Raw genomic sequence first — 20,586 nt, forward strand, 5'->3', positions numbered from 1 at the left:
GTAAGAATTTTTGTTTTAGAAGAATTTGAGTTCAAACAGTCACAAGTTAGCCTTGAAAGTCAAATGTTGTTTTTGAAATGTTAATTGTTGTTTCTGTAGATTGGCTTGAATTTATTACAGGATTTTAGCCTAATATTATTCACTGTGGTGTATGCGCGCCTATTTTAAGCCACAAACTATGTCAGAAACCTGCCTAAAGCTTTTACAACACGGCGCAAACACGACAAGTTAAGTACATGATGGGCTAAGCAAAATTGTCCAATAATAGCGTTTTGTCATTAAGTGCGAACGGAAAGGTATTTTAATGCAAACATTTCATCATAAGCTGTTGTTATCTCCGGCGCGAAAATGCAACACTTTTTTAGGATCATTTAAGTTCCCTGAGGCAGTGATGATTCTAATCCAGAAAGTTTTTAAATTAGTATTGATGATTTGAGCTGCTAAAAACTACCATTTTGTTTGTCTTAAAGCGGTTGCCTAACATTAAACCACTCTGGCAAGGATGGCCATGTTTTGCTGTTAGTTGAAAATAAAAGCTTATTGATTAACGATCTTCAACGTGATAAGACTGAAGGTAAAGTATCGATTCGCCAGGATCGATTTAAAGTTTTTTGGCACCTTTCTGGTTCACCGAAACTGAACGCAAAACCCGCTTGTTGTGTTTTGAAACTGTGGGCTTTGAGAAATATGTGAGATTGCGATTCTGAGACTTCATTGATAAAAATTTTGCTTTTTGAAAAACGTATAAAATGTAAAGCGACATCGCGCATTACTTTTATATTGCCTTGCCTGTATGTTGTCAGATTATGAAATATGTACCTTGAGGTTCATTCATAAAAATACTTCATAACAATATTCCGGTATAAAATAGCATTAGCAAACTGTCGTATTTTTCCGGCGTTGTTTAACTAAAGTATCCGGATGTTTTATCTAATATCCTGTATGCGAAAACGGTCATTTTTCCCATTCCTGTAACATATTACGTCGTTGGTTGCGAACAGAAAAAATGCGCAAAAACATCGAAGATGCCAGCACGAAATGTCAAGTATTGTGGCGCGTCGATGTAATTATTTCAATTGCTTCGGGTCTTGAAGGAGCTTGGTCGATATGTTGCCTGTATGTAGGCTACTTCGTTACATCAGCAGAATAAAACATAGCTTCACTACATTGTGCATAGGTCAAGCATAATTTCGCGTTCCGAATCTTTAGAGTAAATTTGGTTTTATTTATTGTGTGGCAAATCACGTAAAGTTAAAACGCCTCGTATATGGAGACAAACTGTGTAAAATTTCAAGTCGAGTTACTTAGTTGAATATCAGTCTATAGACAAGTTAGTTGCTGGAAATATGAAAGTTGAACTTATTTCGTCCGCTGAAACAAATTCTAGCTGCACAGTTGCGCTATAATATTCACAAAGCCGAAAATAGATGCACAACGTTAAGATGTAATAAAGTGCAACAAAGTATATATAGAGGGCACAACCTGGTGGATAGATGCTAAACGCGCTGCAGCTCTATACATCGTCCCTGTATATGGCAGCATAAGTGTCTGACAACCTAAATATCTGTTTTGTTTAGTCTGCTTTCCGAGTTAAAACAAACTCATTGCATATTTATGAAGTTTACCCTTTTCTATTCAGGGTTCCGTTTTCCGTGTAGATTTGTATTTTATTTAAAAAAGCTATGCACGAACTTTGAATATTTCTTACTGTTTTTTTCTGCACAGATTTTGTATCAATTGTTACAACCCGAATTGCACACATGCTTAACTACGTGTTGTGGACTGTAATGCACATTTGATCTGTTGTAAACCCGCTGGGCTCGAAACCAAAGCAAAGGAACTTGGAAATATTGTTGCAAGTTTGCTACATGAGTTTATCCAAGACGAAATGCAAGATTTAGGTAAGTTTACTCCATCAAAATATTTACGTATTTCTAACCACGGCTGCTTGGAAGTACGTTGGGACGTTTCATCCAACGTTTTATGCGCAAGAAATTAAACGAAATTGCTCAATTTCACCGCTTTATGCATAAAAAGACTAGCGATTGTGGTAAAGGCAAGTCACGTAACCAGCAGTGTAGAATAATCATTCGATCAATTACTGTTTAGATAAGATATATTTGGATGACAGATGTGTACATTGCGACACATATTTGACGCATTGTATTCTTACCAATTTCCCGATATTGACTTTATATTACTTTATTATAAACTGCACGTAGCACCATACGACCTTTACACAGCATTAGGCGTTTTGTGGTGCTAGGCTGTTTCAAAAGACACTGAATCGGACGACGATATCAGTTTGGGTCAAAATGTTACAAGACATGCTTACAAATATGCGTTGCCACATCACATATCATTTCATTTGCTTTTGCCAATATTGGCTATAGTGTTAAAACTCTAGCTCTCTTCGTTCACGCAATATAGGGTGTTCATAAACTGAAAGCAAATATCACATCGGAAAGGACTGAAATGTCGTCCTGGATATAACTATTTGCACACGTGCTACATCACAATAGATGCGGGTTTTCCACACCTTTTGCTCAAGCCTATGTAAAGTGCCACTTTGAAGTCACCAAAAACCGGTTAAACTCTGCGGTAAAGGCCCAAAGCGATAATGTTGGATGTACGAGAGTTGCACAAAGTACTTGTTAAGTATTTTGACAAAAGCGTAAGATTTGTCAAGTGCTTGAAGTAAACATCTATTTTTGTTGGTGTAAAATAATGGTGTGCTGAATTCATGCTTCTTGTAGTAACTACGATTACTGCACAAAAGTATAGCATGTGAGAATGGTTTTCAAATACAATTTCAAATATAAGATGTTTTTTTCCTGGTCTGGAGTAACATTTAGACGAATTAATGCCACGCTTACAACATAAAGGGGGAAAAGGGTACATTAAAATCCGGCCACAAGCCAGATGGTAGGCTTAAAATCCTTACATAAAACGAACTCGTAAAAACAATGACCTTATATTATGCTCTGGGTCCTATTTTTGGTTACCTTGACATGTAAATTGGTTAATAATATGGAACTTGCAACAAATGATCATTTAGGCGGTCGGATAAATGAGAGTGTATTTTAAACCGGATTATGATAAGATTCAAGATTACTGTTTTTCAAACGAAATAAATTATATTTAAGAACCAAACATTTATTTTAATGAATTCTAATTATTATATGGACCTCCAACTAGTGAATTTCAAAACAACCTGGGTATGTACAATCATTCTAAGTCATGCCGTTTCTGACCTCAACTTCGCAAACGTAAAAGTAGTCAAATGTATCACCTTATTTTTGTAGCAGAAATAAACATAGGGTTTTTATCCAGAAACATAATAAGGGCCGGTCTTTAAAGCTTAAACTTTTCTGGTTCCTGTGCAGTCGTTTACAAGACCTGAAATGAAATATTTATTATCATGACCCTATAATGCCGACTTGGAACCCGTCCTACCTGATAACGTCTAACATCATAAACTCAGTGCTTTCAAAATGACGATTTGTTGTAAAAAGAAAAATCACTGTGCTACCAAAATACTCGCATTCTTGCAAGTGACACAACAAATTCGCTAAAATGGGTTTGAACCTAAACTAAATATTCCGTATGTTAAGTTACTAATTTATACACTGCTAATTGGTGCAGTTGGTTTGGAAAAAATCATCAACCGTTTCGTGTAATATCGAGTTGCGATCCGTTTTTATCATTTTACCCAATTATAATAAATTTGCGTTTGCATGTTCGAGAAAGAGGTTACAACAAATAAATCCTTCTTCTTTTTTTAGCATCCACTCTTCCTTCTGGCTCTTCCGTGGCTGTCATCATCATCTCAGCATCCACTGCTTGTCTCTTTATGGTCATATTTTGTCTCTACTGTTTCAAATCGTCCGAAAAATATGTAAGTTTAAACGACCAAAAATGTCCAAAAACAAGCGAATTTCAAATTTAATTTCGTTTTTTTTTTAACAAATAACAAATCAATTCTTTATGTTACTTAGAATAAATGTTTGTATGTTAATGCAGACAAGGTCAAGAATATTTGAACAATATTTACCGAATAGGTCAGTTTGTCGACTTTAAAATATAATTTTATGCTATTTGGAAGATTTATCCTAAGTTAGATGTAATGCCTTTATTTTGCACTTTTAACTATACTTTTTGCCTTTGAGCTAGAGCTTTTAATGTAGTCTCTGACTCCCACTATATTGTTTATTCTGCGTTAAGTGGAATTGATGATAGGGGCGGTGTGACAATTGCTAAGCAAATATTTGACTTTTGTTTGACGACTTTGTCTGGCATTTCACTTTTTCAGCTGTACTTATGTTTGTTTTCTGTCGATTTTGACAAACTCAATGCAAAGATTCTATACTCAGCTGTAAGCAGAGAAGTAATATAACACTTTTTCAATTTTGCCTCTAACCATATTAAATCAAGTTTTGCTTTAACCTATATTTTTTCTATTGTTGATTAGTTGTTTGAAAAGCCGTCACAGTTAAATTAAGTTGACACTGAGGACTTTTTAAGGTGGAATTTGAACTCTTTACGCGTTGTATTTCTTGAAAACCATTGGCTCTTAACGTTCATTCCGCCCTAAGCGAGAGTTCGGACGCCAAACTTATTCATAATTTACAAGTCGACCTTCCATGTAATTGGGCGTGATATGAAATACGTCATTGCGGTAATGTGGCTGTGAATCTAACTTTTTAAATTTACAAAACATAGATCATTGATTGCTACTTTATGATTGGGTTTTGGATAAGCCTATTTAGGTGCGAAGATTGATGCAATTCACTAAGTCATCGTTTGTAATTAACAATGATCAGTTCTATTAAGTTAAATGCGTTTCGTTTTTTGTTGTGACTTCAGAGTTTAATGTTAGTTTAGTTTGCTAGTTTGTCCCGTTAAACAAACTAAGAATCAAGTTTAAGTAGAGTAACATAAATTGTTGTTTTTGTTTAAAAAAAATTTTAATGAAGAAAAGTAAAGAATCAAACGTTGCTTACGGAAATTTCCGTTGGTCCTCGCTAATTAAAGCACGACTAGGGTTTAAATTAAAACGCAGAAAGTCCCGGGAAATGTGTCCCTTTAGTCTAGATTCTTCTAGACTCTAGAATAACAAATCTTTTATAAGTGAAAACACTAAATCAGTAGCTTCATAGTAACCAGAAATAAAAGCAAAAATACACACACGCACAAACCAACCACTAATCTCCTCTGCCTTACATGACTGCAAATACAGACTGGTTAGCAATGCGCTGATAAAACCACGAAAGGGTGGGGTTGCAGCCCCTGAGTTTACAGCGGTGGTTGGGTTTTAGATTTGGAATTTATTTCGGTGTAATTTGTATTTCAAAATCGACTGTGCATGAGTGACATTAACGAAGCTAATCAACGCACGGGAATCTAAACTTAGTTCTTATGGAAATTCTCTCAACAAAAGTGGTTGTGCAAAATCGGAAAATAATAACGTCACAAAATATCACACAATGTGCATTGTCCTTGGTGCGTGATAATTATTTTTGCTCATCACATAATAATGGCGTATTGTGGCCGTGCGTCACTATTTTTGGCATTTCGTACAAAAATCGAAGACAAAAATAGCCTGTTTACTTCCTGAAAGCTGTTGCATTCAAAATTACGTGAAATAGACTTGAACAAACCCGTTTAAATAATGCTTTATTTTGCCATCATCTGTTATATAAGGGCCCACATCAGTAGGATTCATAAAGTTGAAAACAGGGATGGAGATGCGTTGTGTATTACTTGACTACACAGCAATGTCATTTGCGCAGTTAGGTGTGGAGTACCTTGGCCAGGCAAGCTAATATTTGCGCAGACTCTTCAAACCTCAAGTTGGTAGCAAATTACGCTTCTTGCCTACTCTGTCACAGTCTAGTGATTGTAAAAACCTTTATGTATCAAATTCTAAAATTCGGATCGCCGAAATGTAAGATTTAAGTGGCCGTCTGGTAAATTGAAACAAAATTACAGTTTCAAAATTACAGCCTTGTGAAAAAAAGCCTTTTGTACGTTTATTAGGTCGCATGTATCTAAATTCTGCACACATTGAGTAAAAAAATGTCTTCAGTTATATTTTTGGCAGTCGCAAGCAGCCAATGGCTTACACAAACGTTGAAAGGACGTGTCTTTGGTTAACGTACACACCTTCCTTTATTTAAACTTTATCCTCAAAACTTCAAACGCAATTTTGTCACCAAGTGCTAACAGATAAGTTTTGGTTTTCCTGCAAAAGAAACCACAGGATCCACTGGACCATCACGCTCAAGCAGGCGTTACTTGACACGTGACTGCCAGTTCGTCACGCTTCAATGTTTAGGAAAGTTAACTTATCGAAGTGAAGTGCTGAGTATAGTTGAAGGTTTAAGCCTGAGTAAACACACACTTGAAAGTCGTTGTACGGTTGATTCGTGCTTACTAACCCCAAACACTGAAATTTCTAGGTTTAAGTTATATTTATCGTCTAACCCTGTCTTGAGGTCGAGCATGTGGGGATTTCCTACTGCCGCTTGGGGTTTTATATGACGAGAGAAACATGTACAAAAACGATTCTTCGTGTGTGGCGAATAGTTTGTATCCATAAGCGGGTATAACGTTTGGATTAAATATGCAAAATATTAGACTTAAGCGGGCTTACTTTGCATGGGTAATATCTTATGAGCTTGGAAATTTTTGAACTTTAATTGACTATACACTATTGAACTCATTTACATTCAACCCTTATTTTCAATTGAAACTTTAAATTCTTTTTTGGTTTACATCTAACTTTTCAATTACTTTTTTATTGGAATATTTTACACACAAACATAAAATAACTTAAATAATGTTTAGTATGGCTAAATCGCGTTTCGCGAAATGTACAATACACTCAAAGTCAGACACTACTGCCAAATACATAAAAAAATTCAAATAAATCTGATATTTCCGAAGTCCAAACCAAAACTTATAATATCGGTTCAAATAAACCCTGTGGACTTTTCGAAGACTTGCAAACGAAAAAAGGGTCTTGTTTGTGGTTTTACGACAACAAAGAATTCCCATACGCACGCAAAACTAGTGATCCGAAACCACATCTTCATTCCTCGGGTGTCAAGACCCAATTTAGGTTCGGGTTTTTCCTTGGGATCTAAATCCGGCTTAAGGTGCTACTCGGGGACTTTCGTGGCTAACGTTGAAGGTTTCTGACAGTTAGTTAGTTTCAAAAAGTGGAATTTTTTGTCGTTACGGGCCGTCGAAAAAATCCTACTTGTGTGACTTTTAGCTAAGTTGGAGGTTCTACATTTGTTTTTCTCATGTTTATCCCCATGGCAGCGTCCGAAGCTGAAATTTCCCAAGTTTCGGAAAAAAACTAGTTCTGCAAAACTAAATGTTTTCGTTTTAAATGTTTAAGCGTTGCTTTGGTGAATGATGACATAAAAACTTATGCACAATTTATTTTGTGATGGCTAGGAGCAAGTTTAAATTAAAAAAAGAAAGACATATTCGGCCAAACGTTAAAACTTTTTATTTTTCTTCAGAAAAACAGCGGCGCCTATGCTTAACCAAAGGAACCTAAATTTAAAAACAAATGTGCGTAATGTTTTACCTTTTGAAACGAGCCAGAAAAAAAGAACAAAATGTTTTTGCAATTACGAAGAATATTGAACGTACAGCAGCCTTATAATCACATTTCATAATTCCATCAATGTCAAAATTTGACATAAAACACAATTAACATTTCACGTGCCTGCAAATTACGAACCACGAAACGCCAAGTTGTGTGATGACGTCATTCTCTTGTCAAACTTGATGACTTCTGTCCACGAAATTACATTTTATCGATTTGCGGTCCAAACATTAGGGCGATTTGTTATTTTAAAGCCCGAATGCGAGGGTCTGGAGTTTTTGACGTCAACCGATTTTGTGACTCATAGGTAAATATTTGTGACAAAATGTTTTTCGAATGTTGTTTTTTCGTAAAGTATGGTATCAACGAAGAAAGCAAAAAAAATGTGAGCTCTTTTTCAAACAGCCTAAAAAATATTTTTTGGGAACGCATAGTAAAACAAATATAAGCAGTGTCTAAATAAAGTATTTTGCGACTTAGCGGACAAAAAACACGTTCATAACTATGTATGAAATCCTGTTATTACCATACAAGTTAATAGTTACATGTCAAGATAGGACACGACCTAATTACTGTAATTATATCGATCGATTTGGGATAAGCAAAATGTTGAAACAGTCTGAATGGAGTTTTGTGATTAAACTATTTAATTAAAATCATTGGTTGGTTCTGGAGGCTGCCTTGGGTTCAGTTTAAATCTATTTTATAGCTTTGACAATCGTGTAGCTTTAAAACTTACAGTGAAGTGATACAACGTAAAAAACTAAAAGTTTATTTAAAAACGCTACAAACAATTGATGGGTTGTTCAGTTTTTTTCAATAGTCCTAAAAAGTTGAAATAAAAGCACATGAAGTTTTAGTTGTGAATCGTGGGCAAAATCTGAACTGGGTTCATATTTGATTGTTTAGAAGAGAAAACTTGAAATAAGACGTGATTACTGCATTGTTGCTTGTCATTGTATTCTTGCAACTGTTTTGTCCTGGTATCTCCGGTTAGATCAGCTCCCTTTTCTCTTTTCCTACTTTGTGTCTGTTGGCGCTGAGCTATATTTTTAGTCTCATCGGCGTTCGTAAGATGGTGCTAAAGAGCAAGTTTTTCACGATAAAACTGTTTTCAAATAAAAGCTGCATGTTCAGAAAAGGCAGAACCGTAATGCATTCTCAAATACTATCACACATAGAACACATGGCGAAAAAAACTTTCGGTGAAATATATCTTTTCATTCCATATGTACGTTTATGTTTGTGTTCAATACTGGCTGGTAAAATTCAAACACAGATTTTTATGAACTGACTTGATGCAACCTTTGGTTAACGGCAATTTTAAGTCAATGTCAGTCAAGGTCAATCGAACTTTCAACCAGGGTTGACCGCTGACAGTCACCCCTCACCTTCAAATGTTACATTGCGTTGTATGTCACATTTAAATGAAAATAATTTTGTTGCTTTGAACATCAATAAAGTTTAGCGTGTAGGATAAAAATAGTACAATAGGTAATAAACCACGTTTTTTACAAAATATTTTGCGCGTTTTGTTTTGAATTTTCAGTTTCGTATAGTCCAATTACTTTGTATTTAATCACTTAAAAGAATAGCAAAGACGCTTTCAAAGGCTTAACAACACTTTTCCATTTGCTGCATACTTTGTCAAAGGGACATTACCGTAAGCTAATACTTTTATTCTTTGTGATTTTTTATAACTTTTCTAATCATGTAGGGTCACGTGGTTAGAAAAGTTATAAAAAATCACAAAAGAACTACTGAAAGGTATTTGCTTTGTGTCAAAGTCTTACGGTTAGTCATTAAATGGAAAAAAGGTCGTAACTCAAACGCAGCTTATGACATTTTGTATTGACCTTGTGTGTAGTGACCCGTGTCGGATTAACGATTGTCTTAATGTGTTCCATCATGGTGTGTGCGCATGAAAACTTGATAACGTTTTCCGAAAAGTTTGCAAAGCTTGTCTGCTGCTTTGGTACGAACCTTACTTCACTTACTACAAAGGGTTTGTTAAATTATGAAAAATAAGACCAAAAAAGTCGTACGAAAACTTCTATGGAAATGGAAACTTAACTTATCTGTATTGTTGGGATTCCGGGATTACCGGGTTTGCTTTGTTTTCGGGCCGAGTTTGGCTTAGGATTTTAAAAAGACATAAGCTACATTTGTGCTTTAGCATTTGTGACGTTATTTTACTTTCTTAGTACGAGTGCATGCGTACATGGTATGTATTGATTTGTTGCACACAGACCCTTAGGTAGACCTGTCTGTCCAATTAGTACATTTGATGACATAAAATGAACAGCAACATAAAAATGTGGCATTAAAAATTGTTTGCGTGTGACGTAACCTTCAGCAACTAGTTTTGGAAAGTTCATTGGAATCGATTGAAACTCAATTTGTTTTTAGTCAATTCAACCTGTTACGATTCGTTGTTCCTGGATTTAAAGGATTTGTCCGAATCGACTGTAATATACGACGAGACTAAATAGATTAACATTTCCCAGCCGGTGGGCCACAAGGCGCCTTCTGGACAGCCGCAAAGCACCTTAAATGTCACAATACTCATAAGGCCATGCAAAGGCAGTTCGTGAAGATGCATCAGTCGGTGTTTTTTAGCTTTAGATTAGTAAATTTTTTGAAAGCCGAATCCTTAAAGTATTAGGCAAATATTGCATATTTGAATAAAGACTTAGCATGCCTTGCATACCGTAGATGTACATGTTTTGACCATCAAAATTTTTATGTTGATGTTTCTTAACATGTGTTGGCAAATTGCTCTGGCAATTTTGTTTACAATATCGATCTTGGGTTTCAACACAAATACGTGCTTAAAAAATTGGCGGCCAGAGAAAAGGCAATATCCCGAAGCATAAAAGAACATGTCCGTTTCTACCAGTGGGTATCAGTTTATCGACCAGTCCACTTAACAATGGAGAAGTGAATGCCAGTTTTTTTTCCTTAGCAATCCATATGACTGTCTCCCGCTGAGGTGCCTAACTGTGAAAGATTGTAAATCAAGGATGACTGTCGTAAGGCTATTGATCTTAACAGTGTGAGTGCGATTCAATGGCAAATATATTTAGACTTAAAGTTTAGCTAAAACGGGAAGAAGCCGCCAGTGGCATGTCAGACTGTGAGGGGGTCAACTGTTTTGTGTTCCTTTGACAGCTTTTTAGTGATGGTGCCAACTGCCAATGTTGTTTGAGCGCAAGGGCTTAGGGCGGACGATTTTCCTTTTTTTCTGTATCGTTCTGCGCTTCGTATAGGGCTCGTTGGGAATCGTTTTCAACAGTATTTGAGGCGTAGCAACAAGGGCGCAATACTGAAACTTGATGCTGATGAAATTGTGAAACCTAAATTGTTTTTGTTTGCATTGTGTCGTATTAAAATTAGTTAGAGTTAGAGTTAGACCAATAGTATGACTTGTAGTTACAAAGTGATCACCTGAATAAGCCCAAAATGTGGCATACGTATTTGTTGAGTTGATTTGATTTGTGTTCGCTTGGTAAAGAAAACATAGCGTCACAATTGCACTAAAACAACTACCAAGTCGGAAATAGCTGCGCAATGTTAAAACTTAAAAAAGCGGAAAAAATAGTGGAAGGCACAATTTGTGAAGAATGGCTGAACGCGCTGCAGCTAACACCGTATATACTTGCTTCGGCATTGCGTGTACTAAAAAGAAAACTCAAAAAAGTTTAAAATGTAAATTGTTTTTACTTGTATAGTATCAAACTATAAAAATTATCGGTACTTTAATTGTTCCACTAAATTTAGCAGAAATTTTTTAAGCAACGACCGAAATCATTCTTTTTTATTAATAAAGTTACTTTTGCCAAATGACTTTGTAAAGTAGACAAAATAACGTTTAACGTATATTGTAACTGGTGAAATATCTTCAACTTAGGCCAGTTGCTTTATTAACTTGTTCGAAACCCAACTTGACCTTACCAGGTCAAAATCGACCGATCAAAAGGGGGGTGATGGACGTCCCCCAATCCTCTACTGACAATTAAATTGACTTTGTTGAACTGTGTATCGATCTCAGACAGGCACCGAATGACAGGAGTGCAAAAATTAGTAAGAACTGTGAGCCAGACAAACTGCATTGAATTGTAACACAGTGTTTGTTGTACAGAAGTATTTGTAAAGTCTAGAAGTCTAGTCTGAAAAGTTAGGTTGCATTTTTTTGAACTGATCAAGTGTTAAGAATGTCTGCAAACTTTCTATTACAGCTTTCAAGATCCCTGGGCATTGTACAGGTAGAGTTTAACAAGTAACTAAAGACAGCGAAGTACTTGATTTCCTAAACGATGTGAAGTTACCAAACAATCCTTGGTGTTTTTAGCACATTTCATATTGAGTCTGTTTTGTTGTAAACCAGCTGTCTTTTGTTACAGTCTAATCCACTTCGTATAAAAGCGTGCTGTTTTAGTCTTTACATGAAAAAAATGATCGATTTTTTGTTATAGCATGAAAGCCTATTCAAGTAACTCCAATTTTATCTTGTTGTTTGCTATTACTGATCTTGTCACAAGCGATTGCAGCATTATGTGCACGGCGTAATCGTTTGGCACCTTTTATGAAAATATTTGCAAAAAGATCGATAACTACACGGCGAGATTAATAACAATCAAGTAATATTAAACGGGCATTAATGAAGAGCCCACACATAATGTTAACCAGCATATTAAAGGATATAATAAAAAATGTGTTGGGGTGTAACTTATAAAAAATGTTGTAAACACATAAACAATTTAAGATAAATAGTCGTCTGGGGCAATATACAAGGGTGAAAATGTTTGAAGCAAGCTAGTGTATAACTAGCCTTCAAGTTTTAAGATTTATTAAATTTATTTCTTTTCTGCACAGGACGATGAACCTGAGAAAGCGGATGAGAGCAAGGCGATCAAAACGCCCGAAAATGGCGAAAGCGCCGATCGTAGAAGTAGTGGGATGTTATGGAAGAAATTAAACACTTGGTTCACAGGGAGTCCGGTCCCGTTGCATACGACATCACAAAGTGGAACTATTTCAAGCGGAAGAAAGAATTCATTGTAAGCCAGTATAGCCCTTACCGCGACAAATACTCAATTTAACTCTCAAATAATTTTGCACAGATATGATAAACCTCCAATGGGTACGATGAGCATTAAAAGGGTTCAGCCCCCTCAACGTCAAATGTCCATCTCCCAGTCGGCGGGCTCATCCGACGAACGAAGTGGGGGTACAAACGGGTCCAGGGGACGTTTTTCGTCATCGGCTTACATTCCCGAAGGCTTTAAACTACCATTTGAACTCTCTTTTGATGTAAGTTTCATGTGTAGTAGGTATATATAGATATTTGTTCTCTAAATAAATAAAAATCTGGGGTATAACGTGTGTTCATTCCACAACTGTCCATAAGTTCACAACACAATTTTAGCATTTTCAATTAACACCATTGCAAATTAACAATCGTTGTTAAATATCCTGAATAAACGTTTTACGTATTATCGTTGCATGTTCGTGTATCGCCAACAAATGTTCCCCATAGGGCATTCGAAACTTGTCAGTAAGAAACAGAGGGTGGCTTGAAAAGTTTATTGATAACACCAATTCAACACGCAGTACAGTATCTGCAAATTTTTTTCCAAAAATTCAAAAACCCTGGACGTAGCGAGATTGAAAATTTACAGAAAATGTTTTTTTTTTGTTTTGTCATTGACGGTTCCTTATTCGAATAGAATCATTTGCCGACTTTTCCAAAGCAAATTCATGAGTAAAAGTTTTAATTAACTTAACAAGTGAAAAACTGAGCAAGAAAATTTGCCTTAATTTTTGTAAAAATTGATTATGGCAAAGAAAGCTATTCCACATGTGTTTGCTTTTGACAAACGCGTTTACCTGGGCAACGTCATAATTGATATCATTGTGAACAGAACAATGATGAACCTCCGATGGAAAATCTCGGCAAGTTGGAGTTCAGCACAGTGTACGTGTTTTCTGAAAGCACCTTGCAGGTTAAAGTCATACGGGTGAGTACGATGGACAATAACACACAAGCTAATCAATATCCAATTGATAAAATATCTAAACTCCCGACAGAATATCATATACCCCGGTCAATATGAAACGCATATTGTGATATTTCGCATTGATAGCAACCGACTTTACGTTGTTACACCTGTCTGGTCATACATCATACGTGTGGTACAGCTTGTGGTAATTACGTAAACGTGACGTATGTGGTAATTACGGCATTGTGATGGAAGGTTCATTACGATTGTTTGCAGGCGAGCGATTTGCCAGCCATGGACTTGTCCGGAACTAGCGACCCCTTCGTCAAATGTTGTTTACTTCCCGACCGGAAACGAAAACTGGAAACGAAGATTCGTCACAAGACATTAAATCCCACGTGGCAGGAAACTCTGTCCTTCGAAGGTATTTCTAATTGTGACGTTACAAACAGACACACGCGAAATTTATTTTCTACACTTTCGTAATTCTCGTGTTAAAAATATTGCATGAAATTTGTTTTGTTTTTGTTCTATTTTCTGTTTTTAATGCTTGCGTTGGTGTTTAAAAAGAGTGTTGGTAAATGTTATAGATTGAAAACAACGTTAAAGAAAGTATGTCATTTTAACTGAGAAAACGGGCGTTCTTAATCTTATGATTTTTGTCTCTTTTCAACTTATAAAGTTTAACAATTGTGACATGGTATCTTATGCCAACTGCCCTCCTCAGCGGTGACCTTTGCATTGTTACGTCACGTTGCGACCTTTACCTGAGCGCACAAACTTGCCCAAAAAGTCACGCGTCTTGTAAAAACACGGCCCTCCTGTCGAATAGTGTTATGTCACGGCCCATATGATCCGAACCACAATCTGTCACGTGTGTTCAATGTTACCATGGCGACGGCGCTCAGTGCATCAACAAGTCGGGTCGTAAAGCTATTACTCACGCACTTGTGGTTATGAGAGACGGGTTCACGGTAAAATAGGCGGAAGTTGACAAGTTCAAGGTCGGGATGATCGATAAATTCTCTCATTAAAGAGTAATTAGTGCAGAATGTACGCTTATAGAACACTGCGCGGTTGTGGAATGAAAACAAAGCAAAATAAGTGAGAAAATGCATTAAGTTATTGGGACTTAAACCACTGCTTCTTATTTTCCACTGTTATTAAAATAACTTTATGGCATGATTAAAAGTAGTGTAAAGTAAACACAAATGGGGGCACAATAGACAACAAAAACACAGAATACGAAAAGTAAATTAATTAACGCAAATTTAATATTTTTGCTTAAAAAATTTTTTTTGGCTTTAAATAATTTTTCTGAAATGCTGTTTTCCAATATATTTTTCTAAACTACAGTAAAGCGTCAGCAGGTAAAGAAAGTAGGAAGTAGAATGAATCCAACAGAAAATATTATTTCTATGTCAGTCTGGTCATACCCTAAACTTCCAATTTTATTAAACAATTCTGCCTAATCGCAATTTTTAGAATTTTTTAGAAACGGATTTCTATGAATTTCTTTTTTCAGCAAGTTTAACAATTCAGTTCCGTTCAGTTTGCGTGCTACAGCGCAGTCAAACACAGTTACCAACAACAAAATAAAGCCACTGATTAACTGTGTTGGATAAAGCAGTGGGAAGTGATGTATCACCCCTGACAAACCTTCAGGCCAAAAATCGTTAGTCATCGAAAAAGAAAAGCTAAAAAACAAACAGCGAACGATGGAGCAATTCAATGTGAAAGTTTAACAAATAAATTCAAAACATAAAGGCAAACTAAAACGTTCATTTCATAATCATGCAAGACATTTTTTAATAAAGATATTGTTTTGGGGCATTAATAACGAAATTACTGGCTAATAGTGCTGGTATTGTCTGGTTAACACTTAATTGTCGTAAAATAATCAATATTAGTAGGGAGGTACGTGATTTCTATGCATTGAAAAGGGATTACAGAAATTTAATTGGGTTTAGCATTTCATGTCAAAAAATTTAATTGAGTAAAAACATCTGTTTATCACGTGGACGTACCTTTGGTTTTATTATAATGTAATTATTTTGAATCCCCAAAAATTTTCTTTGCTATGTTAGCGCTGTATATCACAAATATTTCAATTTTAAAAGCGTTTGGTAAAATCCAAATACCCAGAGTTTTATTTTTGCACAAAACATGTTTTTTGTCGTCAGTCTTGAGGGTCTACCATTGACGCAATGAATACGTGGCATTTTGAGCCGGGCAAATTGACAGTATGACGCATGAAATAATAACCCCCGTCACCGACGTTTATTTTTATATTGACCTGTGTCGTTCATAGGTTATGAATCAATTTTAATCAATTTTAATCACCATTATACAGGTCTCGCCTATGAGAAAATCCAACAACGTGTCTTGTATCTACAAGTATTGGACTACGACAGGTTTTCACGTAACGACCCAATTGGAGAAGTTCTTATTCCGCTTAATACCATCAACTTGGCGGACGAACTCGTCCAGTACGTTTCACTGCAACCATGCAAAGGCTCGGTAAGAACGAAATGTATTCTGGCATACGTTTGTCACCATATGCACTGATGAGACCTGATGAGACCATTGTCTTATTTATCATTTATTGGATTGATGCTTTAATATTGTTTACTTAAATGGACAGAAAATTAAAGTTTTTTTATAGAACAAGAGGGGAGAATTACAATTGTCGCTGTGCTATCAGCCGATTGAAGGGATTCTAGACATTGAGATTATAAAAGGAAGGAATATGAAGCCGATGGATTTAAATGGAACTTCAGGTACAAATTTTGCCGAAAAACTTATTCATTTTTTATTTGCATTGTCACTTCACGAAATTTGCAATTGTTGAATAGTTTTTTTAAAGCAACGTGTAAACCATAGGTTATCTAGTAAAGTTTCCTGGTTTTTGAATAATGCTTGAATTGTGTTGTGGAGATGTTCTGCCAAAGGATCGCAACCGACCACACAACCCGAGGGAGCCGGGTGGTTGCCTTGAACGGTGATTGAACCCGCAGGTTCTGCAGGCCAGAAATAAAATACCATTTTGATTTGACAAAGGAAACAGTCTAGCAATTGACAAATGATTCTCCTTGTGCTACTTAATACCAACACCCATTTTCAAACCTTGTATTTAAACATTTATTTTCCACCTACTGTCTTGTGTTTGCAAACTGGCCTAATCCTTAACTATAGCAACTCTCTTTTTTGCTACAGATCCGTACGTTAAGATCTGGCTGTTGTACAAAGGGAAGAGGGTTGAGAAAAAGAAGACCGCGGTGGTAAAAAATACTCTGAACCCCGACTTCGGCGAGGAATTTACTTTCACTGCACCAATGGACAGACTTCGTGACATTCAGATTGAAATTACAGTCATGGATCATGATACCATTGGACGAAACGACACGATAGGAAAGGTAAAAATATAGAGAGTTGATAATGTAAGTAAGACCAGTGGTCGGCAACCGCCGGTCCGTGAGTTGTTCGTTACCGGGCCGTATGATTTTTTAGCCTAAATGCTTTGAAACATTTTGCCCGTGATGACAAAGTAATATATGTGTATTTATTGCTGAATATTTGTATGCCGGTCCGTGATGAAATTTCAGTCGCAAAAAACGTTGCCGACCCCTGAGTTAGACCTCCGTTAATATTTAAATGTTGAATTTAATTAACAAAACACTGCCAGAGAAAAAATTCCAAAAACCTTTCACCCACCCTACCTAATCAAATTTTGACATGCACCCTGAAAAATAATTTTAATGAAACATTCAACGTGACAGTCAAAAAAATGTAAAACGACAAACACTTGAAAAAAAAATGGCATCCACGAAATGGGAGGAACAAAAAAATAACAAGTTCAAACCCGAAACCACGTCACAGTTAATTGCATTATAAAATCAAATTCTCCCTTCGTTGATCTTGTGTACGCAGCTGTTAGGAACTGCGGCTATAAAAGGAAACACGACGTGATTTGACAGCACTGGTACTTTTCTCAAGCATTAGCGGTTAATTGACAAGACGAATTTGAAGCAGCAATAAAACAGAAAAAAAACACCATTAAGTGCAAAACCTATACCTATATTTGTTTGCTAAATCAGGGGTCGGCAACCTTTTTTGCACTGCGGACCGTTTTTGAAACTAAAATTTTATCGCGGACCGGTCTTAAAAAAAACTACAAATATTTAGCAATAAAAACGCTTAAATTAGTTTATCATCCCTGGGATATATGGTCAAAATGTTTTATAGCATTTAACCTAAAAAATTGTACGGCCCGGTAACGAACCCCTCGCGGACTGGTACCGGGCCGCGGACCGGCGGTTGCCGACCACTGTGCTAAATAATTCGCACTACAAATGCATGAGTGAGAGTTCAATTTCCGAACTTAAATATTTGTGTTAAACTTTAAAATGTGTGGGTCGTTTTTTTTTTGAAGGATTTTTATTTCTTTATCGTTTAATGAATTACCTGTTGCGATTTTTAACAATTGTTTTAGCATCCTCAAATGATATATACATTAAAGAGTCTATATAAGAGATCAAGTCGCAGATAAAACTTCATCGCAATTATTTTTACTTTTGGTTGCATGAAAACATATTTAAATATTTTAGATATATCTCGGACACAAAAGCTCCGGTTTGGAGAAACTTCACTGGAAGGAGATGTTGACCAACGCTCGCCGCCCCGTCTCCCAGTGGCACCTTCTCAAAGTTTGACGTCACTGGCTATGACGTAAAGTTACGTTCCAACGCACACGAGAAGAGACAAATATTCTCTGAAGTCTAAGAGGAGGTTCGATGCACAGACTTAGCGAATGCTATGAATTGTTCGGCTGAAAAATATTTGTGAAACACTGTTTGTGGAAAAGTGCTCCTCAAAAAAATTTCGAAAGTTCGCCTTTTGTCTGACTTCGCTGCATTAAATTGCATTTAAGTTGGACAGTTGGAATCTTCATTTCAACTTTCTCAAAAAGTTTTAGTTTTATTTTGACAGGTTGTTTTGTCTAATTTTAAACTTTCACTGTGTTGTGTTTTAACGTTTATGTAACAGGTGTTGTTAGTATTATAACATTTATACCATGCGGTGCTTTTGATCACTGAGAACATTTAACCCCAAACCGGGCCTCAACAGCGATTAGGAATTGTCAATTGTTGGGTTTTAGTCCATGGTTAGTAATATTTTTATAACACAGATGCAGTATTACTTGTGTTTATTTTACGACACTATTGTGCACAATTTTTTTGTTTAACTTACTAACATTGCCCGGAATACTGTAATAAATTTTGTAATGCGGTTTGCAATTGCAGTAAACAAATTTGATGAACAATTTTGCTGCATAAAATTTATTAGTGAAAGGCAAATTTGTTTTGTACAACGGCATGTAACTTCGGCCCTTTGCTTCGCATTTTAAAAATCCTGACGAGTGTAAAACGTTAGAAAATGCTTCACTTGCAAATTTTAGCCAATGTTTCACAATATTAATGTTGAAAACCTTTCATACAATACAATAGTCCGACAAAAAAAACTCCTAAGAAGATTAATCTCAAAGTATTTACGGGTTAGTCTATAACGTAGTGTGAAAAAACTGTCAAAACGAAATTTGACGGCATTGTCCACGCTTAATTCGACTCATTGAGTTGTCACTATCGGTAAATCGTTCGCGCTTTTACATTCCTTTGTTCAGCCAATAGAAATCAATAAGCCTCTTCGGTTTGTTGTCACAGGCAAATAGAGATCATACAAATCTGGAGAATTGTGGTAGATTTTCGAAATTGCGAATTCAAATTCAAAAGAAAATTAGTTTAAATTTCTCCCCACTGTTTGTCAATTTTCAAATATCTAAGTTTGTTTCTTTTGTTTAACAGCAAATTCGTTTGTGCTGTTGTTGTTTTTCTGTTATCGCACGTTCATTTCTCTTTTTTCAAAGTCCACCCGCTTCGTATTGCTACAGCTTTCCGAATTTGAAATAAAACAATTTGAACAAATTTCAAATATTTGTATCCAACTGACGCTCTATTTAGGCAACGCTCCCAGCAGACCGAGTGCGGCACACAATAACTTCACCCAAAATAATTTACTGTTTCAAACAAGGGCGCAAGTTTTCACAAGCTTTTTCGTTCCATTTTACCACAGCATATGATACAAAATGCCATTCTATTTCGAAGAATGTAATCAATTTACTGTTTCAAACAAGGGCGCAAGTTTTCACAAGCTTTTTCGTTCCATTTTACCACAGCATATGATACAAAATGCCATTCTATTTCGAAGAATGTAATCAACTGAAATCACTATAAAGTTATATTTTGCTCAGACAACGCAATATTAATCATATGTAAACGTGGCATATATTTTTGGTATAAGCTCAAGTATTATGTAATAGTTGTGGTTTGGTATTACTGAGTCATCCCAAAAGATCCGATCAATAACTTTGAACAACGAAAATTTTTATATTCTATTCCCTGCGCCGAGTGTCTGTTAATATATATCGCGGGGACTGGAAGGTCACTCAACACCCGCAGAAAAGAACATCAACGGGATGTTGCCAACAACGACGCGAAGAAGTCGGCCCTTTCCAATCACGCGGTATCACACGGCCACCTCATTGATTTCAATGCAGCGTGTGTTTTAGCCCGAGAGCCTGGCTACAGGAAAAGATTATTTCTCGGGTCATGGAATATTCACCAACGGGGCAACACAATGAACATCACAACAGACGTGATGCTTCCAGCGTGCTACAGGCATCTGCTCAAAGATTAGATGCCCAAACAATCGTTATCGCGCAGTGTTTTCGATGTGTTGTAAGCGTTTCATTCTTTTTTCCTTTGTTTATCGTGCACTGTACTATTGTTATTTACCCTGATGAAAACGACCTGCAGGACGTCGAAACGTTGGTATAAAAATAAAATAGCCAGAAGAGTGCGATAAAGTTCGTTTTAGCGGACCGAAACAAGGCGGTGGGCTTGT

The 20,586-nt window shown here is 36.2% G+C and overlaps 1 protein-coding gene across 2 annotated transcripts; it reads left to right on the forward strand.

Annotated features, from left to right (window-relative positions):
* Positions 1–1,723: 1,723 nt before the first annotated feature.
* On the forward strand, positions 1,724–19,614 carry LOC145237671 (synaptotagmin-7-like). Of its 2 annotated transcripts, XM_080100618.1 has the most exons (10): positions 1,724–1,901; positions 3,786–3,898; positions 12,500–12,684; positions 12,748–12,937; positions 13,549–13,644; positions 13,903–14,050; positions 15,980–16,146; positions 16,292–16,406; positions 16,843–17,042; positions 18,234–19,614. In XM_080100618.1, exons 1-10 carry the CDS (start codon positions 1,889–1,891, stop codon positions 18,336–18,338), a joined length of 1,332 nt encoding a protein of 443 aa, XP_079956744.1. In that variant the 5' UTR covers positions 1,724–1,888; the 3' UTR covers positions 18,339–19,614. The 2 variants fall into 2 exon arrangements, with proteins under 2 accessions (XP_079956744.1, XP_079956745.1); XM_080100619.1 differs by lacking the exons at positions 1,724–1,901; positions 3,786–3,898 and adding an exon at positions 11,449–11,889.
* The last annotated feature ends 972 nt before the right edge of the window (positions 19,615–20,586 follow it).

The sequence above is a fragment of the Phallusia mammillata genome, chromosome 7, assembly GCF_965637545.1.
Source record: "Phallusia mammillata chromosome 7, kaPhaMamm4.hap1.1, whole genome shotgun sequence".
Taxonomy (NCBI): Eukaryota; Metazoa; Chordata; class Ascidiacea; order Phlebobranchia; family Ascidiidae; genus Phallusia; species Phallusia mammillata.

Excerpts from the sequence above, each read along its gene's own strand:
- LOC145237671 (XM_080100618.1), top strand. Across the intron at positions 14,051-15,979 it reads GGAAACTCTGTCCTTCGAAG|GTCTCGCCTATGAGAAAATC; the intron begins GTATTTCTAATT and ends ACCATTATACAG. Across the intron at positions 16,147-16,291 it reads TGCAACCATGCAAAGGCTCG|AACAAGAGGGGAGAATTACA; the intron begins GTAAGAACGAAA and ends GTTTTTTTATAG.